Genomic DNA, 26,270 nt, shown 5'->3' on the forward strand with positions numbered 1-26,270 from the left:
CCGTACCGGTGTGCTAGGGTCGGTCGCCTGCAGTCTATCTGTTTCAGATGTGTTGAACCATGTCCGCTCGTGTTCAGCAATAAAGTGTTCTATCAAGTGATTGGCTACCTTCTTCGCTCGCTCCATCGTCAGCCTCCTGCAGAGAATCACTCGCACACTCCCATAACGCAGTAAAAGCCTGCCACAGAAGCAACCCAACATTTTCCTTACGTGTTTTGATAAAACCAAGGAAAATGTCAATCTGGATGGGGATTTGAGCCGTCGCCCTTCGAATGTGACAACAGACAGACATATTATCGCCTCGGGCGTGCAGAAACGTACAGCCACGTAAATACCTTGAGTACGAAAACGGGCTCGTTTTCAGTAGGACTAGCATTCACACAGAGAGTGCAACGGCCCTCTGGAGCACCACGCACTTTTTGCCTTTACGTACACAAGAAGTTCACATATTGTTTGCATAACCAGTTGACTGCCACACGCGACTTTACATTTGCGATGTGTTAAGGTCAAAGGTCAACAGCTGTACCCCCATCTTCGAGGTAGTCGTGACATCTTTCAACAAGATAACGCAAAACCGCATGTTGCCCGTGCTGTTCTGATCTACTACCTCTATACAGACAGTGTGGAGCTTTTACCTTGACCAGGACGTTCTCCAGATCTGTCACTGAATGCAAGCATCTGGTCATGGACTGCGACGATATTGGCACGCCGCCAGCCGTCAGTCATCACCACTGATGAAATCTGGCGTAGATGATGTTGAAGCAACACGGTAGGAGGTATCCCTATCGTCATCCAAGCTCCGTTCAACTCGATGCCCGACAGTGAGAGAGTCGTCGTTGTCTCCAGACGTATGAGCTTCTCTGTATTAAATTTCGCACCCCCCTATAACCGGAATTACCTTCAAATATTATCACGTATTCTTACTACTATACTGCATACGTGCAATGAGTGAAATTTCTTATGTACCGACCTTCCCGGTGCTGCAATTTTAATGGCTAGCAGTGTACTCTTCGTCAACCACAACCAGTAATCCTGCACTTCGAGACCGACAGGCGTCGCCAGGTACTTGGTTTTGTTTCCCCACGGTACCCGCGGAGTGAGCGCGTGATGTACGGCTAGGCTATGAATAGCGATGAGGCGCGACCCGGCTGTTCTCCCCCGCGGGCCAGACCGGCGCGAACACTATCAATCGGTCGGGGCGCAGCGGCGCGGTGCGCTAATATGACACGGCCGGATAAGATCGAATTAATCAGCGCCCTGCGGGCTTGTCGCGGGGCGGGCCGGGGCGGCGCCGCGCCGATTGGCGGAGTCACAGCGGCGCAATCTGTCAATGTCAGTTTAGCGTCCGCCTCCCGGCCGGGCTGGCGGTAGGCTGCGGGATGAGTCCATTACCGAGAGGGTGGCAGCGGGAAGTGGCCAGCCGCGAATGGAAGGGCAGTCCAGAGCACGGCGCAGCACTGCGTGGCTAATAGGCAGCGGCAATTTCGGATGGCGGAAACGAACACACCCGCCCTTTACGTCTCTATCAACATCGCGGTGGCTGGCAGTAGCTACTTCCTCCGCAAGCTCCACCTGGTTCCAGCGCACAGCTCAGAACACTGTATCGAATGGATACATATTACATGTTCTTCACCTGCAAGCTTTCAGTTAATGCATTCAAAATGGTTAAAATGTTTCACGTTATTCTGTAAACCATGGGCTTTTTAATAAATTCCTGCGCAAGGGTTTTAGGTGAGGCACGCGAGGAAAGTAGTTAAACTGAAGTTCCACTTATGTCGAACAAAGTAACAAGGAAACACCTTCGCATAAACACGTGTTTTATCATATAACTAGACCGAGGTGACAAAAGTCATGGGATAACTCCTAATATCGTGTCGGACCCACTTTTGCCCAGCGTAGTGGGGCAACTCGATGTGGCATGGCCTCAACAAGTTGGAGGCAGTCATCTGCAGAAATACTGAGCCATACTACCTCTACAGCCGTCCATAATTGCCATCGTCTTTTTTCACGAACAGACCTGTCGATTATGTCGCATACATGTTTGATAGGGTTCGTGTCAGGTGATCTGTCCAGAATGTTCTTCAAACCAGTCACAGACAACTGTGGTCAGGTGACATGGCGTATTGTCATCCATAGAAATTGCATCTTTGCTTGGGAACCTGAAGTTCATGAATGGCTGCAAATAGTCTCCCAGGAGCCGAAGAGAACCATTTCCAGCCACTGATCGGTTCAGATGGACCACAGGACCCAGTGAATTCCATGTAAACACAGGCCACACCGCTATGGAGCCACTACCAGCTTGCACAGTGCCTTCATGGCGCCACACTCGACCCCTATATCAGCTCTTACCACTTGAAATCGGGACTTATCTGACCTGGTCACGGTTTTCCAGTCGTCTACGTTCCACCCAACATGGTCACGAGCTCAGGAGAGTCGCTGCAGGCAAAAAATGGGACTTAACATCTGAGGACTTAACATCTGAGATCATGAGTCCCCTAGAACTTAGAACTACTTAAACCTAACTAACCTAAGGACATCACAGACATCCATGCCCGATGCAGGATTCGAACCTGCGACCATAGCAGTCGCGCGGTTCCGGACTGAAGCGCTGCAGGCAATGTGCTACTAGCAAAGTTACGCGTGGGTAGTCTGCAGCCTTCGTCTATTAACGCCAAATCTCGCCCCATTGTTGTAACGGATACGGATATTTAACGCAGTGTTGCTTGTCTGTTAGTAATGACAACTCAACCCAAACCCCGTTGCGCTGCGGCGACCGTGGTGAGAGGTAACGCCTGAAATTTGGTTTTCTCAGCACACTCATCAAGATGTGGATCTCGAAATACTGAATTCCCTAACGATTTCCGAAATGGAGTGTCCCATGCGTCTAGTCCAACTACCATTCCGCGTTGAAAGCCTGTAATTCCCATCGTGCGGTCATAATCAAGTCGATAACCTTTCCACATGAATCTCCTGACAAGGGAACCTCCCCATCGCACCCCCCTCAGATTTAGTTATAAGTTGGCACAGTGGATAGGCCTTGAAAAACTGAACACAGATCAATCGAGAAAACAGGAAGAAGTTGTGTGAAACTATGAAAAAATAAGCAAAATATACAAACTGAGTAGTCAATGCGCAACATAGGCAACATCAAGGACAATGTGATCTCAAGAGCGCCGTGGTCCCGTGGTTAGCGTGAGCGGCTGCGGAACGAGAAGTCCTTGGTTTAAGTCGTCCATCGACTGAAAAGTTTAATTTTTTATTTTCAGATAATTATTATCTGTCCGTCCGATGCGAGGTAACTGCGCAGTAGTATGGGGACGCCATACCTAAACAAACATCGAAACACACGACGTCAGTCGACTACAGCGCACGGAAGAGAGAGTATTCCTGCTAACGAGGCTCCCTGGCTGGCAGTTGACTGTTCATTACTTTGGACGAGAGTGCATTAAATACGTGAGATGTATTCCGTGGGCAATATGAATCCAGCAAATATAGCTCGCGACTTCAATAACAATCGCACGGTTTTGCGGTGCGGTCGCAAAACACAGGCGCTAAACTTATTACAGTGAACAGAGACGTCAGTGAACGGACGGACAGATCATAACTTTGCGAAAATAAAGAAAGTAAAATTTTCAATCGAGGGAAGACTTGAACCAAGGACCTCTAATTCCACAGCGGCTCACGCTAACCACGGGACCACGGCGCTCTTGAGCTCTGCATGTCCTTGATGTTGCATATCTTGCACATGGACTACTAAGTTTGTAAATTTTGCGTACTTTTTTCATAGTTCCACACAACTTCTTCTTGTTTTCTCGATTGATCTGTGTTCTGTTTTTCAAGGCTTATCCACTGTGCCAACTTATAACTAAATCTGAGGGGGGTGCGATGGGGAGGTTCCCTTTTGAGTACAAATGGCAGCTCCGCCATACTACTGTCCTCTTATGCCTTGTGTACGCGATACTACCGCCATCTGTATTTCTGCATATCACTATTCCATGACTTCTGTCGCCTCGGTGTGTATCCGTGTTCGGTTCTGAGTCCTGCTGATTTTTTAAAATGAAAACATTTTCGCTATGAACTGCACTACATACATGGCGAAAATGTTGTAATTAAGAAAGTCTTATTATTGATGAATAGTGCTAAAAAATAATGATGTCGTCACCCTGAAAGTTGGTTTAAACACCACATTGCTTTACTAGGCAAGATCGTACTGGAGGTGGTACACTATCGCCTTTCCCCCACCGCTGAACTGACTTGTTGGCCCGTAATAGAGGGATCCACTATTTAATATGGACACTGATCCACGATGCAACTCGGTATTTTTCGTATTAACTAAAACTGTCAGAGGTGAAATATGTAACAAAAATCCTAACTATGACTGGGATCGACCCGAGAATCTACTGTGTGTCACCTGACCACGCCACTTCGACATCAGAAATAAAATTAAAAAATTTGCCAAGTGGAAGTAGGAATCGCACACTGAGTGTTCCGTGCAAAGTTAATTACATGTTCATCCAACTTCGGAATCGAGGATCTCAACTACACACATAAAAAAAAAGTTTTGCATCACCAATGTGGATTATCCTTCCTGACCTTAAACTGCACCCAAAATAGTGCAACGCCGAGGCCTGGCTACTGGGACACACTGCCTACGCCATTTTTGAGTTACAACTCAGTGACGCCGTGCAGTACATGGCCTACCTGTGGGAATGTCATCAACGATTGCGAAGTTCACCGCAGTACCGTGAACATTTTGCCAACACTTTATCGGTTGCGTTATTGTACGGATATCAGAGGACGCTTCACTTACAGTGAATACTTTCGCTAGAAGTATCCCTTTTGTTTCTCTTTTCTCATTAGAGTTTTCCATTTTCTCTTAGTTTCCTACCTGATACACTTATTTCAATTATTTTTTTTACATTTCACAACTCATACTGATTTTCTTTAGAACTGTTACTAAATGCTCTCTGTGAATAACTTGTCACACGTTTCAGTTGTATTTATTTCTGTTCTTAAAGTATTTCGACTATATGACATATTGACCACCTATTCACAATTACATTTTTCTGTTCATGTATTGTTGTAATGATGTTATGTTCATAAATAAATAAATAAAAATGGGCGTCCTTAGGGCGCATACATTTTGGTAGTCGGGATTGCGTTCGCGCTGACCTGACGAAAGATATTTAAAAACAACAGAGGGGGGGGGGGGGCGGGGGGCAGCCGACTGGGAGCAGGAGAGGCACCATACGAGATTAAATATTAAATTTCCACTGTCCTGCATAGGGGTCTGATGGCCTCTATTACAAAATATATGAGTTTGAATTCCACAGAGCGAGATATAGTGACGTGCGATAGAACAATGCTGTGTGAAGGGGCGTGGCACTACAATTTGGCACACTTAAGACCAACTAACATGTTTTACGTTTTCTCGAACATATATGTTTTATATATAAAACATTTCAGAAAGATGTGCGCTACAAAATGAACATATTTTTGAAAAATCGATTTTTAAAAAAATTTTTTACATCCTATCTCAAACGCTGGAGTGCGAGGAGGGGAGGGGGGGGGGGGAGGAGCAGCACTAGGATGTTTCGGCTACGGTTCAGAAATATCGTAGATCCGGGGCTGCTTTTACGTCAGGAATGGCGAGACAGAAGAGGACTTCGTTTTCGATTGGAAGGACGCCATATTTACAAAAAATCTTAAAACTTCGTGATTAATACGAGTTTTCTAAGTGAAGGTATTTCTGGGGCACCTTGCAGAACATGTCCGGGTCGATAATCTCCTGACGCGCGCCTGAATCACTTATGTGAGCGTCGCTGTGCTTTTCAATTTGCAGCTCGTCGGTTACAGCGGACAAGCGGGATTACCCGAGCGGTCTGTGGCGCTGCAGTCATGGACTGTGCGGCTGGTCCCGGCGGAGGTTCGAGTCCTCCCTCGGGCATGGGTGTGTGTGTGTTTGTCCTTAGGATAATTTAGCTTAAGTAGTGTTTAAGCTTAGAGACTGATGACCTTAGCAGTTAAGTCCCATAAGATTTCACACACATTTGAACATTTGTTAACTGAACATGAAATGCTCATATATGAACAGCTTTTCTCTTGTTTTCCATTACTTTCATTTACCTACAGTTACCATAAAACAATTTGGCACGCTTGGACGAAACAGGGTCAGTCTGACAAAAATAAATCATTCAACTCGTCTTTGAAAATCTGCGGTCTGACACAACAAGACTTCTAATCTCATACTTCCTATTAACCGAGCTCATGTTGTCAACCATAAATTTCATGGACAAAGAATTAGCAGAAGCGCATACAGGGTGTATCATAAATATTAATGGCGGACATGCATAAAGCTGAAAGTACACGATATTAGAAGCGAAAAAGTGTAGTAAACATGGGCTTCCACACAGTTGAACAGCGGACAAGTAAACACGAATCTGCGGGTTCTGACATGATAATTCAATTACAGATACAACTGTGTTCTTATATCAAGCTAGGTAATGAATGGATAAGCATTTTGTAAAAAGAATCTAGCGGAACTGTCCCAATGAATAATTTCAACACAGGGAATCAAGTGAACATACAGAAAGCAAGAATGATTTCATTCGCTTGCAAAGCAGGCTCTGCCTTAACGATATAATCTAAGAACGGAGTGCTGCTTTCGAAACTGACATAGACTAGCAGATTTAGGATAAAAAATCCGAGAAAGAGCCGAGGAAATAAGAAAGTGTTGGAGAATGGCATTAATTTCAAACTGCGACAACCTGACTCTGAGAAATCTGAACTAAACTGCTGTCAGACCTTGCGGCTAGTGTAGAAAAAGTTACGTAGCGCAGCAACCAATCTGAAGCGTACTTGAAACATCACACTGATTAACTATGCTTTCTTCCGCTGAAAGGTGGCACGCTCTTTCCATGCTGTCCAGCGAATTACTGCGGGACGTACTGTTTAACGCGGAACACGCACTATGGTGTAACACGGTATTTTTCACATACGCACAGCATTGCCATAGGTCATCTCGAAGGTAAATGTTATGGGCGAAAAACTGATTAGGAACGAATCCTAACAGAGTCCCGAACAATAGGTTCCTAGTCTGACACACACGCAACCATGTTATCAACCTAGAACCCATGTCCTACAACCAAGCCTCAGAAATCATTAAAGATACAACACAGAAGGAATAGTACAAACAGAATGGTGAAAGTAATTTTCCATTTACAGCATGAGCGCTGAGACAGGTGGAAGCACGATACTTACATATTCTGGCTTCAGTTTCTTGTCACCGCCTCTTAACACAGTCCGTTCGAGCTTCTCCATGTGCGTCATGAGGTACTCTTCGTCCTTGAGACGGAGCTCTTCGCTGATGATGTCCAGGTCACGGACGGGATTCACATCGCCCTCTATGTGCGTCACATCGTCATCCTCGAATGCACCTGCACACACAGAGACGTGCGCGTTAGATGTAACCAAATTCAATACATTGCAAGCTCTGTACGAACTGCCTCCGTCGTCATAAAACTAGTTAGCCGCGACCATAACAGCACGGCATGTGTATTATTTTTGTTCCGTTTCGTATGGCTTGAGATATGTATACAATGTATAAAAAAACTTTGGAGGTACGTTTCTCAGATCAAAAAAACAAAAAACTATGTCCAGAAATATTTAGTTTTGAGCTGTAATTGAAATAAAACTTGATGTAATTTTACATATAAAATTACCCTGGCGATGAACTCTTTCAGACCTACAGAGCGTACCCCACGCAACAACAAGAATGATGTGGTTTGTGTATGATAGAACAGGATGATCACCTGACGAAACATCAACGGTTATCAAGGACGTTACCTGCCTGACAAACAAGTGAAGTGCCCAGACGGAGAGGGGAAGGAAACGGAATGAAAATTCACGGGTTGAGATGGTATCTGCTGCAATTTCAGGGATTACAAAATCAAACCAAATTTACAACGAACTCGTCGGTGTATGTCCACTTACCAGTATGATGTTGCACTGCCTGGAGGCGCGCTCTGTTTCGGCTGAAAAGACTGTCATAAGGCCGTTTTTTTTTTTGTTTGTTTTGGTTTTAGGGCGCAAAACTGCTATGGTCATTAGCGCCCGGTCCGTGACGTAGGAAACAGTAAAAAACCGAAAATGGAAACCAGCAGCAATGGGAACGAAACTCGAAAAATTGGAGAAACTAAAAGCAGAAGGAAAGCTTAAAAATCCACTACAGAAAGGGGTTGGTTGTCCCCAAAAAAAGCTTCAAATGACTGATGTCATTTCACTGGCACTAAGAAACTCGAGAACGCGATCGGCCGAGCGCGTGTCATCTGCTAAAATTGACAATATATCAGGCGACAACTGTAGACGGGCGCGTAACGGAGTAAAATAGGGGCACTCAATTAAAAGGTGTCTTACCGTCCACAGCTGAGAGCAGTGGGGACAGAGTGGGGGAGGATCGCCGCTTAAAGGATGTCGATGGCTAAAAAGACAGTGCCCTATCCGGTGTCGAGTTAAAATTACCTCCTCCCGACGACGCGTTCGGGAGGAAGAGGTCCAAGCACAAGGAAAAGCTTTCACGTCCCGCAATTTATTATGGGGAAGTGTCGACCAATGTGCGTGCCATAAAAAAACAACACGCCGACATAAAACGCTCCGTAGATCGGCGAAGGGAATCGATTGAATAGCTGGCCGAAGAAGAGAGACTGCAGCCTTGGCCGCCATATCGGCCGCCTCATTTCCACATATACCAACGTGTCCCGGGAGCCAGAGGAACGCCACCGAGACGCCCCCCAGGTGGAGCAAGAGCAGACAGTCCTGAATCCGGTGGACCAGAGGGTGGATAGGGTAAAGAGCTTGGAGACTGAGGAGAGAGCTGAGAGAATCTGAGCAGATAACATACTGTATCCGTTGATGGCGGCGGATGTAGTGGACAGCCTGGAGAACAGCGTAAAGCTCCGCAGTATACACCGAACACAGGTCGGGAAGCCGAAATTGATTTGTGGTGTCGCCAACAATATAGGCACTCCCTACACCAAACGATGTTTTTGAGCCATCAGTGTAAATAAATGTGGCTTCCGTCATTTGTGAACACAGCAGAAAATGCCCGACGATAAACAAGTGAAGGGGTACCATCCTTGGGAAACTGACAAAGGTCACTGAGCAGGCAGATCCGGGGGCGGAGCCAAGGCGGTGCTGTACCCCAAGTTATCAAGAAGGCTTTAGGAATGCGGAAGGAAAGAGAATGGAGCAGTTGACGGAAGCGGACTCCCGGTGGTAGCAGGGAGGAGGGGCGGCCTGCATACTCTACATTAAAGGAGGCGTCGAAAAAAATGTCATGGGCCGGATTAGCAGGCATGGAAGACAGATGGCTAGCATAACGACTCAGAAGGACTGCTCGCCGATTGGACAGCGGAGGTTCAGCAGTCTCAGCATAAAGGCTTTCCACAGGGCTGGTGTAAAAAGCTCCAGACACTAAACGTAATCCACGGTGGTGGATAGAGTCGAGACGCCGAAGAATAGACGGCCGAGCAGAGGAGTAAACTATGCTTCCATAGTCCAATTTCGAGCGCACTAAGCCGCGATAGAGGCGGAGAAGGACCACTCGGTCCGCTCCCCAGGAGGCACCATTCAGGACACGGAGGGTGTTGAGGGATCACAGACAGCGAGCCGAAAGATAGGAAACGTGGGATGACCAGCACAGTTTTCTGTTAAACATAAGACCCAAGAATTTAGCGACGTCCGAAAACGGAAGGTTGACAGGTCCTACATGTAAGGAGGATGGAAGAAACTCCTTACGTCGCCAAAAATTAACACAAACGGTCTTACTGGGAAAAAACGGAAGCCGGTTTCGATGCTCCAAGAGTGGAGGCGATCGAGACATCCTTGAAGGCGTCGTTCAAGAAGGCTGGTCCGTTGAGAGCTGTAGTAGATCGCAAAATCGTCCACAAAGAGGGAGCCCGAGACATCAGGAAGGAGACCATCCATAATTGGATTTATGGCAATGGCAAACAGTGCAACACTCAGCACGGAGCCCTGGGGTACCCCGTTTTCTTGGGAGAAAGTACGGGAGAGAGTAGTGTTCACCCGCACTCTAAATGTGCGCTCTGCCATAAATTCGCGAAGAAAAAGGGGCAGCCGACCTCGAAAGCCCCAAGAGAACAGTGTGCGGAGGATGCCTGTCCTCCAACAGGTATCGTATGCTCTCTCCAGATCAAAAAATATTGCTACTGTTTGGCGTTTGCGGAGAAAATTGTTCATGATATAAGTGGAGAGAGCAACAAGATGGTCAACTGCAGAACGATGCTTTCGGAATCCGCATTGGGCAGGTGTTAAAAGACTTCGGGACTACAGCCACCAATCTAAACGGCAATTCACCATACGCTCCAAAACCTTACATACACTACTCGTGAGAGAAATGGGGCGATAGCTAGAGGGGAGATGTTTGTCCTTTCCAGGTTTCGGAACAGGAACGACGATAGCTTCCAGCCATCGTCTGGGAAAAGTACTGTCAGTCCAAATTCGATTATAAAGGCGAAGGAGGTAACGCAGACTATGGGTTGGTAAATGCAGCAACATTTGGACGTGGATACCATCCGGTCCTGGGGCGGAGGAGCGAGAAGAAGAGAGTGCATGTTTTAGTTCCCGCATGGATAAAACAGTATTGTAGCTTTCGCGATTTTGAGAGGAGAAAGTAAGAGGTCGCACTTCCGCTGCACGTTTCTTCGAGAGAAACGCTGGCGGGTAATTTGAAGAGCTCGAAATATCAGCAATCATGCGCGACAGTGAGCCCAGAGACCGGGGAGAAACTAGGAGCGCCTGATAACCGTCGAAGCCGACTCCAAACTTCTGAGAAGGGAGTGAAGGTGTTAAATGAGCTACTAAAGAATTTCCAGCTTGCCTTCTTGCTATCGCGGATGACGCGACGGCATCGTGCTCGGAACTGCTTATAGCGGATACAGTTGGCCAAAGTAGGATGATGCCTGAAAACGCGAAGAGCACGTCGCCGCTCACGTATTGCGTCACGGCACGCCTCGTTCCACCAAGGAACTGGGGGGCGCTGGGGCAATTCGGAGGTGCGTGGTATTGAACGTTCCGCAGCAGTAAGAATAACGTCGGTAATATGTGTGACCTCATCGTCGACGCTGGGAAAGTGACGGTCATCGAATGTCGCTAGAGACGAAAAAAGTGTCCAATCGGCTTGGGCAAACTTCCAGCGTCGCGGGCGCATATATGGCAATTGAGGCTGCAGTCTAAGGACACATGGAAAGTGGTCACTCGAGTGTGTATCGTCAAGGGCTAACCATTCGAAGCGCCGAGCTAGCGGAACAGTACCGACCGAAAGGTCCAAGTGAGAGAAATTTCTCGTGGAGGCAGACAAAAATGTAGGTACCCCAGTGTTGAGGCAAATTAAATCCGCTTGGTGGAAGACGTCTAGCAATAGTGAGCCACGTGGACAAGGATGTGGAGATCCCCAAAGCGGGTGGTGGGCATTGAAGTCCCCAAACAGCAAATAGGGGGGGGTGGAAGCTGACCAAGAAGGTGAAGGAGATCAGCTCGTGCCATTGGTGTGGACGATGGAATGTATACAGTACAAAGAGAAAAGGTATATCCAGAAAGGGAAAGACGGACAGCGACAGCTTGGAAGGAAGTGTTTAAGTGGATTGGGTGATAATGGAGAGTATCATGGAGAAGAATCATGAGTCCTCCATGGGCTGGAGTGCCTTCAACAGAAGGGAGATCAAATCGGACGGACTGAAAATGGGGGAGAACAAAGCGGTCATGGGGACGCAGCTTTGTTTCCTGAAGACAGATAGATGACCGGCGAGTAGGAACGTAAGAGGATCGACAATTCATCCCGATTGGCTCGAATGACGCGGATATTCCAGTGGATAATGGACATAGGGTGAACAGAAAATGAAGGAATGTGATCAAGGTTGCTGTCAACTCAACGACTGCTCAGAGCTTGCGACCGACAGCATGAATGGCATTCAGCCGAAGGCAGAAGATCCTGATCCATAGGTTGTTCAGGAGCAGCTCCTGCCACCAGCGATAGGCCGGTTGATCGGCCGCCAGCAGTGCGCCTCGGCGACACAGAAGACGGCCGAGGGCGATTTCCGCCAGGTGGTGCTTTAGATGGGACACGCCTTGGCGGAGAAGAACTGGGTTTCTTAGTAGCCTTCTTGGAAATATGATGTTTAGATGGAGGAGGAACCGATGGTTGTGAAGTTGGGGTACGTAAAAAATCTTCATGAGTATGCTCTTTTTTCGAAATCTTGGTGTCTGACTTTTGGGCTCGAGACTTAGCAGAACCCGATGAAGGGTGAGCCATAGAGTGGGCAGGCGAAAGTGGTGCGGTTGAACGGGCGATCTTCGCGCTGGCCGATCTGACGACTGTGGCACTAAAGGTAAGGTCGCAAATCTGCGTGGCCGCCTCCTTTGTTGGCCGAGGAGAAGCAAGGACAGTGCTGTATTTTCCTGTCTGAGGCACGGTGGGCTGTCGACTGGCGAATAATTTTCGAGCGGCAAAGGTCGACACCTTTTCCTTCACTCTGATTTCCTGGATGAGCTTTTCGTCTTTAAAAACGGGGCAATCTCGAGAGGAAGCAGCATGGTCACCCATACAGTTGATGCAGCGAGAGGATGGAGGTGGACAAGCACCCTCATGGGTATCCTTGCCACATGTAACACATTTGGCCTGATTGGAACAGGACTGGCTGGTGTGATTGAACTGCTGACACCGATAGCAACGCGTAGGGTTTGGGACGTAAGGGCGAACGGAAATTATCTCATAGCCTGCTTTGATTTTCGATGGGAGTTGAACTTTGTCAAGTGTCAAGAAGACAGTGCGGGTTGGAATGATGTTCGTGTCAACCCTTTTCATAACTCTATGAACAGCTGTGACGCCCTGGTCAGACAGGTAGTGCTGAATTTCTTCGTCAGACAATCCATCGAGGGAGCGTGTATAAACGACTCCACGCGAGGAATTTAAAGTGCGGTGCACTTCAACCCGGACAGGGAAGGTGTGGAGCAATGAAGTACACAGCAATTTTTGTGCCTGGAGGGCACTGACTGTTTCTAACAACAAAGTGCCATTTCGTAATCTGGAACAAGACTTTACAGGACCTGCAATTGCGTCGACACCTTTCTGAATAATGAAAGGGTTGACTGTGGAGAAGTCGTGACCTTCGTCAGACCGAGAAACAACAAGGAACTGTGGCAACGATGGAAGAACTGTCTGTGGCTGAGACTCAGTGAACTTACGCTTGTGAGAAGACATAGTGGAAGGTGAGGAAACCATTGCGGAAGAATCCCCCATGATTACCGGCGTCTCCGATGGCGCGCTCCTCCCTTGTGGGGGCCCTCTCTGAGGGCACTCCCGCCTTAGGTGATTGTTCACACCTCAGGTCACACCTCCCGACAAACGGACGGAGGGACCAATCGGCACTTTCTGAAGGTATCAGCTCGGGTAATTACCCCTTCCTGGGCCTGGCCGTTACCAGGGGGTACGTATGTGTCCTACCTGTCTACCGGGGGCGGGGAATTACGCGTTACCCTGTCACCGGCTACGCACGAAAATGCGTGGGTCGGCCTTCAGACACGCACAGGGAGGAAGAAAGGGAAAAACAAAGAAAGCGAAAGGCATGAAGAGAGGTCTCAAACGCCGCAGCGGAGAAAAGGGTAAAGAAAAGAGGTAAGGAAAAGAGAAGGACAAAGGAAGGATGAAGACATACAAACAGGGAAGGCGAAGAAGGCGTTAAATTTACGAGCGTCCGTCGCCGGACGTAGGCACAAACCATACTCCCAGAGGGGGGGAAAGGGAAGGAAAGAGCCAGAGGTGAGGGGAGGAGGGGCGGAGATGGGGGATAGGGAAGGATGCGGAAAAGGAAGGTATGCAGCCCGGAAAGGAAGGAGGGCCACATTAGCTCGGGGTCCCGTGCTTGCTACGCACGTATCCACAAAAGAGTTGTGGACTCCCTGGGGGGTCATAAGGCCGTTGAATGATGAGGTAACCTGACACATAGCAGTTATATGTGGCCCTTGATATTCTGGATACTAGCACTGAAATGGAGTTGATGTGCGAGCTGGTTCCACACTTGTTGTATCGGGGACAGGTCTTGTTAGACACTGGAGTACCTCATTATCACGAAGACTGTTCATAGAGACACCATTTGTGGAGAGCGCTGTCCAAACTGCACCACGATACTGTCGCCAGAGCGCTAACACAAGAGGACGCATGATGTCCGTGACGTACTGATATGCCGGCAGAGGTCACTCAGTGTGCCACTGCTGTGACAAGCAGTCATACCCGTAGGCTCCCCACACCATGACGCCTGGAGTGACACCGAACTGTGCCTCTCCGGAATATTGGAGAGTGGAAGCTCTTCCCAGGTCGCCGCCGTATTCGCCGACCATGGTCATCTGGGGTAGTGCAGAACCGCAATTCATCGCTGAACACAATGCGATGCCATTCATCAGTCCCTGCTTACCGACCACCGCTCCACTAGAAATGAAGCGTGTTAGTGGCAGCCTAAAGGTGCGTTTACACCTGTGCGCCTTGTGGCTAGTCGTGGTGCGGCTGTAGCTTGCCCCAGAAGGAAGTAGAGGCGCCCAGTGTGAACACAAGCGGATGGAACTACTCGCACGCACGTGTTAAGGAAGACGCCTGCAACCTACACGCGTGCCTCTGTTTTCACGTGGGGCAAGCACAGTCGTACGGACTAGGCGCAAATGCACAGGTGTAAACGCACCTTAAACATGGGACGTTAATTCCTTCGCACGAGTCTGCTAGCTTCCAACCAACGGTGCAGGATAAGACGGTATGTTACATGGCGTCCATTACTTGTTCTCGGGTCTGTTCAAAAAATTCCGGAGCATTCGTAATTTCACGCCAATGGTGTGTTGGAGCGAAATGTGGTTGGCATCCGTGCACATCCCAGTGCTTAATGTGTAACTGCCGGAAGTTTCATTGTTGTATGCCTGTTAGTTATTGTTCAGTGCTGTTTTGAGTAGAACGTTATGTCGTACAGCCTGCGAATTTCGAGGAGGCAGAGTTAGAGGAGCGAAGCGTCTGCATTAAATTTTGCGTGAAACTTAAGAAAACCTTTACAGACACACACCAAATGGCGCGGAAGCCTACGGTGATGAGAACTTAAGCCATACTCCGTGTTATGAATGGTTAACATGGTATAAAAATGGCCGGACGGAAGTTAAAGATGACCCTCGCTCAGGACGTCCTTCGAAGTCTACCGACGACGCTCCTGTCGGGATCGTCAACGAAATTGTGCGTGCCAATCGAAGAAAGACAGTCCGAGAGATTGCAGAAGAAGGTAACATTTCAATTGGATCATGTCATGAAATATTGGCAGAGCATCTTGGAATGCATCGTGTTGCCGCCACATTGGTCCCACGGCTCATGAGTCAAGACTGGAGAGACCTTCGCCTCACAATCTGTGAAGAGTTTTTGGATGACGCAAATGAGAACGATATGTTCCTCAAGCGAATCGTAACTGGTGACGAGAAGTGGGTCTACCGTTGAAAGGACGAAGATTTGCAACAATACACGAGATAAAAGAAAATTCGCAGACGGCGTTTCGCGCGATCCAGCCTATTGCCGGGATGGTTAATGTGAGAGAGCACGACCGATTTCCCCCGTCTTCTTTTTAAGAAGAGAAGTGACTGAATAGATTCCTCGACCCACGTAGTGTTTTTACATACGACCACAATTTTCTCGGGTACTCATTAAGATCTTACGCTAACGTATGACGGTCGAAGTTGTATGCTTAGTGCGTAGATTGTTTTATAGATGCTTGAGTTTTTGCCAACTTTTGCCTCTCGACACTTTTCTATCTGAGCGTGGATCAATATCTTCGCTCGGCATTTACCGGATTTTGTTATTAAACAACGATGAGTCAGTTCCATCTTTAGTCTAGTTACTTGGCACATTCTACTTCAAATCGAGATTCGCAATTTGTTTAAAGTTTGCCCATAATCCCTCTACGCACAGCATCTTGAAAATAATATCAATGTTTACTAAAGTTGGGATAGAGCAAGGTCTGCTCATAGCTACCATGTCTAATGTATTTCCTTTGCGTGGGTTGTCAAAATAGCTACTCAGGAGTGTTTTCGGAAAACTTGTTTAGAACAACTGTGTGTGTATTGTGTGTACTGAACCGGCGACCTAGAAACGACGGAGAGGCTTCGTCCCCGCCGTATCCCGCAGTGGTTCACTACCCCACAACAGGCTACAGCAATCCACCTCACCCCACCACGGCCCCACACCGAACGCAGGGTTATTGTGCGGTTCGGCCCCCAAGTGGAAACCCCCCCCCGGGGAACGTCTCATACCAGACGAGTGTAACCCCTAATGTTTGCGTGGTAGAGTAATGATGGTGTATGTGTACGTGGAGACAGTATTTGCGCAGCAATCGCCGACATAGTGTAACTGAGGCAGTATAAAGGGAACCAGCCCGCATTTGCTGAGGCAGATGGAAAACCGCCTTAAAAACCACCCACAGGCTGGCCGGCAGACCGGACCTCGACACTATTCCGAGGGCGGATTCGTGCCAGGGACCGGTACGACTTCCCGCACGGGAAGCAGCGCATTAGACCGCGCAGCTAGCCGGGCGGGCCAGAACAAATGTACACGACTATCTGTCCATACGACCTGCAATGAATCCATCAACATTCCAGTCTGTACTTGATAGGTTAAAGTTGCCTCCTACTGACATTGCACGAACGGGTTACTTGCACGCTACTGAGCACAGATTACTTCGTTACAACGGAATCTAGTAGGGTGTAAAAACATTTGATGACTAACTTGAGTTCATCTAGGCTGTTTATTCGCTTCCAGATACCTTCGCAGTCAGACATATGTTTCGTATCATGACTATCTCTTTGCTGTGCAACTGGGGTTTTGGGAGTTTTGCACGCAGTTTTTTCTTAAATTCACGATAATAAACTATGATAACATGGAAATAAGCTAACCAGACAAAATATTTGTCACCTGTCTTGGCAATGACAATCGGTTTCAAGCCACACAGGATTGCTGCTATCAGTGAATGCAGGCCCCTCTCGACCAGTTTCCGACTCCGAAGGGAAGTGCATGCTATGGATTTGTAGCATAGGATATTTCGCAGAAGACAATTTTTTTTTACTTCGGCACATAAAACTGCGTGTCTTCAAGAGGTCAGACAACACAAAGTCGACAGTAGTAAAGGGAGATAACGCATATAGCTGTACCGACTGCCCAATGAGACATTTAACCTGCAGTGTGTGGAGGTGTAGTTCGGATACGAGGTTGTTCTATCATGTTTTTGGGGTGTTTTTCGTACCTTGATTTGGGCCAACTCTTTCAGATTATCTTAAACATGAAACAGGATGTGCATTTCAGCATTCTCGCTGATCAAGTTTTGCTCTTTCGTCTGCATCGTCATAATGAGTGTGCTGTGGACACTCCCTTCTTCCAAGATGACAATAAACGTGTTCAGAGGACTGCACACATAAGTTCCTTCTTTGATAAGCACTCGGGCACCATATTGCATCTCGATTGGCGCGCCAGATCCCCCGGTCTTATTACCATAGAAAATGCATGGGATTATTTTGAACAGCGAGTGAAACGTTGCAGTTAACTTTACCGCAGTTTGGTACTGTACGGTAGGCCAATCATCAATGAGTGGCTGCAACTGGATATGGCAAGAAGCTTGTGGAGTCTCTTCCCCACCGAATAGAAGTCTGGAGGTGTTAACGTCATGCCTGCTGGAGACGATTTTTTTTCTTTACGCTGTGACCTTATGACTGCCTTGATTTGTCTTTGGTAATCACGAACAAAGTTCATAAATTCTTTCAAATTGTATTTACTTCATCGCATATTTTTGATGATGGGGAGACTCTGGCCTCCTCCGCAGTTGACCAGCAGCGGCTATTCGATCTGAAATGTCAAATTTTTGTGTCGACGCGGTTTCGCGTTCCGGGCGTTTCTGCTTCTCGTCAGCAAACAAGTATTGGGAGACTTATCGCGGAGAAATTTTTGTTTTACTTGAGTCATTTGTTGGAATGTGGAATACTAACGTTGATGAAATTCCTGTAGTCTCAAAAGTTCTCAGATTGTCAAAGGGCAGTCGTGTTCATGAGCGCCTGCCACTGTCTTTAAAGTTCAACTGTCGATGTTTTTGGTTATCGTAGTATCGAATCATCGTTTGTGCTCACAAGTTAACCACAAGCAGCTAGAGAATGGTAACACTGTTTACTGTTAGCCCAAAACAAATTTCACACAAAGCATTCTCGGCTTCTGTTGGATTTTTTGGCCGTGTAACGTTTCGACCTTTGTGTACATCATTTAATCTGCAACAGCCACAGTTTATCAAACATGTGCACGCTCCGTCTTCACCGCAAGTTACATACAAACAAAGAACTCCTTGCACGAAATAAAATCACTCGGTTATTCCGCAAGTTTTCAATCGCAAATTACATAATTTTAAATTTGTTGCACAATTCAGTGTTCAGTGTTATTCCTAGCCTGTCCAATACTCACGAAAATTATCTTCCTACCTGGTTGTTTCGTTATTGCAATGAGGTACCTTGAGTATAAAAGACAAAAACTTTCACTTCGATCTTCATAACTTCATTGAGATAAGTTATTTACAGTACTTGGTCACCAATGTCGACAATACGCAGCAGTTTTTCTCCTCGTGTTGCCTGGTAGTAGTCCAAGTACGACGCTCTAAGATAGGGTTCATATGCCATATTAACAATAACTCTCATGTACAAGATAAATCGAAAATACACTGACACAAGTAACTCATTAGAATATAGTTTGATACAGGATAATTTTTGAAGCTCAAATTAAAGCGCTACTCAGAGATAAATGACTGCTTACAGTGCTTTGTCTAGCTACCTCAACCACCTTTCTGACCGTGCCCGTTTGTATCCCGTTACCAAATAAATCTGCAGTGATCTGAGAGAGACTTCGTCTTCTCTTTTGAAGGTCTCTAAGGATGCTCACGCCTATTCTATCCTCCCTAGCAGACCGTGCGCATGCACACCTATTTTCAGTCTGAAATGTCGATTGTGAATCGTTAGGGGAAATGTCCTTAAATCACCTTCTTACCCAACAGCCTTCACTGCAGGTGTAAGCAAACTAAGGGCGCACTGAATACATTGACGTGACAAAAGTCATGAAATACCTCCTAATATGGTGTCTCACCTCCGTTAGCACGGTATACTGCAGCAACTCGATGTGGCATGGACTCACCAATTCGGTAAAAGCCATGTGCAGAAATATGAGCCATGCCGCCTCTATAGCCGTCCATAATCGCGAAAGTGTTAACAGTGCAGAAATTTTTGCGCGAACTGATCTCTCGATTACGTTCGACGGGATTCATGGCGGGCAATCTGGGCGGCCAAATTATCCGTTCGAATTGTCCGTCATGTCCTTCAAACCAAATACGAGCAGTTGTAGCCCGGTGATATGGGGCATTGTCATCCATAAAAATACCTTCCTTGTTTGGGAACATGAAGTCCACGAACGGTTGTAGATAGTCTCCATGTAGTCCGACACAACCATTTCCAGTCAAACATCGCTTCAGTTGGACAAGAGAGAGCAGTCCATTAAATGTAAATACCGCCCTCGCCGTCATGGAGTCACCACCAGCTTTTACGGTGGCTTGTTGATAATCTTGGGCCATGGCTTCGTGGGGGTCTCACCACTTTCCGATCCTACCATCAGTTCTTACCAACTGAAATCGGGACTCATCTGACCGTGCCACGGTTATCCAGTCGCCTAGGGTCCAACCGATAAGGCCATGAGCCCAAGAGAAACGCTGCAGACTATGCTGTTAGCAAAGACTCGCTTCGGCCGTGTGCTGCCATAGCACATTACCGCCAGTTTCGCCGAAATGTCCTAACGGATACGTTCTTCGTACGTCCCACGTTGATTGTTGCTGTTATTTCTCCCAGCACTGAAAACTCTACGCAAATGCTGCTGCTGTCAGTCGTTAAGCGAAGGCCGTCGGTCAGTATGTTGTCCGTGGTGAGAAGCTAATGCCCGAAATGTGCTGTTCTCGGTAAATACTTGACATTGTGGATCTCGGAATATTGAATTCCTTAACTATTTCCGAAATGGAATGTTCAATGCGGCTAATTCAATCCACCACTCCGCGTTCAAAGTCTGTTAAAACCCGTCGTGTGGCCATAATCACGTCGGATACCTTTTCACGTGAATCACTTGAGTACAAACGACATCTCGACCAATGCACTGCCCTTCCGTACCTTGTGTGCCACTGCTACCGCCATCTGTATATGTGCATATCGTTATCCCATTACTTTTGTCACAACAATGTACAAGGTGTAGCAGGACTCCAGTTTAATGTCAGCTGTCAAGTAATGATTTGTTACATGTTCCACTCTGTCACGTTTTAGATAATTTTCATTCATCCTAACATATTTGTGGCATTAGACTCCACGGGTGATACCGTTTTGCAGTACGCAACTCTTTCCGCCAGAACGCTTTTCATTCGTTCCTGGTGGAACAAACTGGTTTACTTGCATGTCTCACATTGTCATCGAGGATTTGCAGCCATTTGTCTTGAAAATTTTACATCTTACTTACAAAATACAATATTAACTAATTTCTCAAAAGTCCCTCTGTGTGAGAAAAAAATTTAGACTTTTACGGCTTTTGAAGGATATTGAGAAGCCCACTGATTCGCATTCACTCTGCATTTCTCATCAATTTATTGTACTGACGTGCTTCTCATTTCCTTTAATGTGCTTCAAGAAGCAGTGAACTAAAGTGTTCAGTGAAGAGGAGGTTGTACGGTTTTCATATGGGTGAAGGAACAGTGAAGCTACGTAGTGCATTTCTGGAAATAAAGAACCACGTTTACTCAGAGAAAGAAAGTGATGCTGGTAGACATTCACAGAAAGAAAATGCGATCAAAGAAGCGGAGTGAAGCCCCAAATATAAATGAAATTACCCTTCAAAGTTACAGAGTTTTCGGAACAACGGCATTCATCACTTGTAGCAGTGAGAACAAACTGTACACTTGCCACATCGTTCTTCGGCGAGTAATGTGCAACTGTAGACATAATTTATGTGTAATCACGGAAAATCTAAATCTGGATGTGCGTACTAGGATATGAACCGTCGTCCTCTCGAATGCGAGAGGACTGAACTAACCACTGCACCATCTCATCCAATGGGACGTTGAAGTATTAAATTTCATGTTTAAAAAAATCATTCACGCAGGAGGATCGTACAAATATGTCTCAGTTTGACCATAGCACACGGTCACGGATGGAGGGAATAGCAACAACGATTCCTGGCACTGAGAAGCAACTGAAAGAGTTGAAAACAAGTAAGTCGTCAGGTCCGCATGCAGTCCCAGTTCGGGTCTACACTGCGTACTCTTCGGCATTGGCTCCTCACTTGGCTCGCATTTATAGATGTTCTCTCGCCCAGCTCAGTCCCAAGTAAGAGGAAAAAAGCACATCTGACTTCCTTAGATACAAAGGATAAAAGAAAGGATTCGCAAAATTACATATCAATAACAAACTTCAGTTTGTTGCAGAACTCTTCAGTATATCGCAAGTTAAAATATAACAAATTTTCCTGAGGCAGAACAGCTTCTGGTCACGAATTAGCACGGATTTAGGAAGCATTGCACATGCGAAACTCAGTTCACCCTTCTTTCACACGATATCCTGCGAACCATGACTGAAGGGCAACAGAGTGATTCCACATTCCAGGACTTCCGGCAAGCGTTTGTCACAGGGCCCGACTATAGACTTAACAAAGGTCCGAGCGTATGGAATGAATTCTCAGGTACGTGAGTCGCTCGAGGACTTATCAAGTGACAGAATTCAATAAGTTGTCATCGACTGTTAGTATTTATCAGAGGCGACGGTATAGTCGTCAGTTCTCCATGGAAGTCTGACAGGACCGCCCTTGTTCTCTATATAAATAAGCCATGTGACGGTCGGGATCAGCAGCAATCTGTAACTGTTCGCTGATGACACTGTAGATGGATGTAAAATGATTTAGACAGAATTTCTATTTGGTGTGATGAATGGTAGCTAGCTCTAATGTAGATAGCGGCATTAGCCGACCACAATATTACTGCACCTGGATGTCACGGCACGTGGGTTGGCTTATGGCGAGATTTTATCCTGATACTTCACGAGGACACCCTGAAATCCTTGATAGTATATGCACAGTTAGCTTGGTGCCATTCCCATTGCGACGAGTTATCCTTAGTCACCATTGTACTTGTTTACAGTAACGTCACAGCGTGTTTCCGGTAACGGTCAGGCGAGGCCAAGTGCAGTAATACCGTGGTCGAGTAACAGGCCAACGCAGATGAATAGGAAAAACATTGCTTTAATGTTCGAATACAGCATTAGTGTTGTGCCGCTTCACACATGCACGTCGATTAAATATCGATGTGTAACATCGGAAACCAATATGAAACGGAAGGCCAAAGATTGACTTAGGTGCATTGGGAGATTTTACAAAAGTAGCTATCTACAAAGGAGATGGTTCAAAAACCATTAGTGCGACCAATTACTGAGCACTGCTCGATTGTTTTGAATGTCCACCAGCTCGAATTAAAAAGAAGATATCGAACTAATTCAAAGGTGTGCTCCTAGATTTGTTACCGGTGGGTTCGATCAACATGCTAGTGTAAGGGAAACGACTGCGAACTCACATGTGAATCCCTGGAGGGAAGATGACGTTCTTTTAAAGAAAAATATTTAGAAAAGTTACCGAATTGATATTTGCGGCCGACTGTGCAACGATTCTACGTACGTTTCGAATAAGAACTGCGAAAGAAGTCTTTCCCGGCTCCATTTGCGAGTGGAACAGAATAAGGGAGGTAAAAGATACCCTCCGCCATGCACCGTATGGTGGCTTGCTGGGTATTTTTGTAAGACGTGGATTTTTCATGACAACGCTCGGCCATACAAGAAAAACATTCCTACCGATAACCTGTGTTAATACTGTTGGAAAGTGTTACCTAATTGTTATCAAAAGTCTAGATAACACACAACACGACTTCAATGGAACATCCTACGTGTGGACATCGTTTTCCTTCTCTGGGAGTGTTTTTTGTATCAGTCTGATAGGTCAACAGAGTTGATGTCTTGGGTGGAATATCAAAGTTTCCCAACTTCAAAGTTTGCCGATTTGCTCCTTCGTAAACACTACCTAGTGAATGTAATAATACTATTGCTACACATTCTACACATGCAGAATTAGAGCACGCTTTTAAACCAGGTAGATTAGTGTCAAAACCAATTTATTTGTGTGTCTACGGGCTGCTAACTGTGTACATCGGAACAAATTAACAGAGACAAATCGTTTCTAAGTATCCGACTAATTCTGTTCACTTGGCTGCCAGGTGTCCACATACGGGTGCGTAATATTCACCCGCATCGTACACATTATAATATGTAAAACTATCCTCTTATTTCACACCATGGTGTCTGCCCAGTCTTGCACTAGTGTGTGAAAGAATTTACTGTAGCTTATGTGTAAGTACTTTTTTTTTCTTTTTACACATAATTTACTTATACCGTCAGAAGTTAGTATATTGTGCAAACTTTTATTTACAGTGATGATTCTTCTTCTACAGTGTAACGAACAATCGCTGCACAGCAGCTGCTACTTGTTATGATTGTTGCTGTTAAACCTGTTTGTCATTGCCCCTCTAAGCCACCTTAATTGTTCAGGTAGGGTGGACAATTAGTTTCCACTTAGATCACACATCTCCTGCTGGTGTCATACTTGATCCAAAGGTTCCTATTTCATTTTGTGGTGGTGATGATGATGATGATGATTATGATGACTGGTCTGTGGGGCGCTCAACTGCGCGGTCATCAGTGCTCGTATGGACTCAAATGGCTCTGAGCACTATGCGACTTAACGTCTGAGGTCATCAGTCGCCTAGAACTTAGAACTAATTAAACCTAACTAACCTAAGGACATCACACACATCCATGCCCGAGGCAGGATTCGAACCTGCGTCCGTAGCGGTCGCTCGGCTGCATATGGAGTCCCAATTTTTCACAGTCCAAGTTTTTACGCAGTCCGCTCTAGTCACTGTCACGAATTATGATGATGGTGATGGTGATGAAACGACGAGGACAACACAAACATCGAGTCCCCGGGAAGAGAAAATTACCAACCCGATTTTGTGGGTATGACTGACACTGTTTGCATGCTCCGCAAATATAAAAGCTCTCGTAGCTTTACTGATTGCATTTTTTTCTTTCTCTTTGTATTTAATAACTATCGTTAGTACAATGGCATCTTAGTTCCTAATGGCTTGTAGAAATTGTTGTGATCTTCAATACGAAGACTAATTTTACGCAGCTCTCCATGCCACTCTATCCTGTGTAAGTCTCTTCATCACCTAACAATTACTGCAGCGTACATCCATTTGAACTGCGTACTGTACTCTTCTCTGGGTCCCCCCTCTGCAATTTTTATTCCGCACATTTCTCTCCAACACTAAATTCACAATATCTTCATGCCTCACAATGTGTCCAACCAACCGACCCCTTCCTCTACGCAAGTTGTGGCACAAATTTCATTTCTCCCCAATTCTATTCAGTACCTCCTCATTAGTTACGTGATCTATCCATTCAATTTTCAGCATTCTTGTGTAGCACCACACTTGAAAAGCGCCTCTTCTTGTCTACTGTTTATCGTCCATGCTTCACTTTTATGCAAGGCCACACTCCAGACAAAAAAGACTTCCTAGCACTTCAATTTATATTCGATGTAAAAAATTTCTCTTCCTCACAAACGCTTTTATTGCTGTTGGCATTCTACATTTTATATCTTCTCTACTTCGACCTTCATCAGTTATTTTGCTGTCCAAATAACAAAACTGGTCTACTGCTATAAGTGTCTCCTTTCCTTGTCTAATTCCCTCGGCATTACCTAATTTAATTCTACTACATACCATTATCCTTGTTTCGTGTTCGTTGATGTTGATCTTATATCCTCCTTTCGAGACACTGTCCATTCCTTCCAACTGCTCCTCCACGACCTTTGCTGTCTCTGACAGAATTTTGCTCAACATTATGGTCATTAGCAAGCCAATCTCATGGTTGGAGACGAAGACTGTCCCCACATGCGGAGCAGTTTATAATGCATTAAAGTCTGCCTCTCTTCCGGCCAATTTAGGGGTGAGGCCTGACAGTTCACAAAATTGCACCACTCTTGTAACACTGGAATCAATATCGGCGAGGATGGTGGGCAGATCGCCATCGAGACAGGTCTGCCCTGATGTCAGTATATAAGACACATGTTGTCAAAATATGCTGAACTGAAAATGGCACACTACAAACCTCACAGTGTGGTGGATCCTCCCGCCAGAGGAGGAGGCCATGGGTTAAAGGGCATGTCCGATGTGCAGCCTGGTAGGCAGAACTTCCTTCCAGCGCTGAGGCTGACATGTACTCCACTACGCCTGCGTGATCGATTTGATCGACCGTAGTTTGTTTTCTTTCACCTGCAACCATTCAGTCTCCCACTAACGCATGATGCATCTTTCAGAAAATAAGATGACGACGTCCAACACTACTCCGACATGCTTCCTTGGCTGCTTTGTAGACCATGTCGTTTCCCTGTTTCTCGATGTGACCATGTACCCAGCAAAAGATCACCATCTTGTCATAATGTTGGAGTCACTGTAAGGAGTCACAGGTGAGCTGAATCACCTGCTCTACTGGGTACATTTGGTGAAGCGCTTGTAGTGCACTAAGCGAGTCGGAACAGGCAGGAAAACTTTTATAGTGATGTCTGTGAGTCATTTCCAGTGCCATCATAATGCCATTTAACTCCGCACAATAATTTGTAAATATCGTCCTTCCTGTAGGGGTGATAACCCATTAATGCAGGTCTGTTGGTGGCTTTAAAACGAGCTTCTTGTAAGCAGATGCTGAACAATTTCTCCTGGACCAGGAGCTCCAAATGTGATCAGTATCCATTTAAATTTAACTGCAACACTGAATGTTTGGTCTTGTGTTTCTCCCACAGAGGCTGTGATTTAGCTGAGAGGTCAGGGGGAACGTTAGCTGGTGCCTGGCTCTCCGGCTCCTCCGCGTGGAAATATACATTCTCAAGAGTAAAGTCTCCATCTGAGAGGGAGAGAGCTCGCCGGTCCGAAGGTTTAATTGTTACTTTCTTCGACTTACACATACTTTTTGAGGGACGTTTTCCCTTACTTACGGGAGGTGTTCGTTGCTTGGATTGAGGTTATGGC

At 46.2% G+C, this 26,270-nt stretch overlaps 1 protein-coding gene across 1 annotated transcript in view; it reads right to left on the reverse strand.

The window, feature by feature from the left end:
- LOC126474138 (obg-like ATPase 1) overlaps positions 1–26,270 on the reverse strand; it is a 314,868-nt gene that overhangs the window by 119,862 nt on the left and 168,736 nt on the right. Inside the window, exon 5 of the mRNA XM_050101582.1 lies at positions 7,261–7,436. Within this exon, the coding sequence (XP_049957539.1) occupies positions 7,261–7,436 (176 nt within the window). The remainder of the gene's footprint in view (positions 1–7,260; positions 7,437–26,270) is intronic.

The sequence above is a fragment of the Schistocerca serialis genome, chromosome 1, assembly GCF_023864345.2.
Source record: "Schistocerca serialis cubense isolate TAMUIC-IGC-003099 chromosome 1, iqSchSeri2.2, whole genome shotgun sequence".
In the NCBI taxonomy this organism is placed as follows: Eukaryota; Metazoa; Arthropoda; class Insecta; order Orthoptera; family Acrididae; genus Schistocerca; species Schistocerca serialis.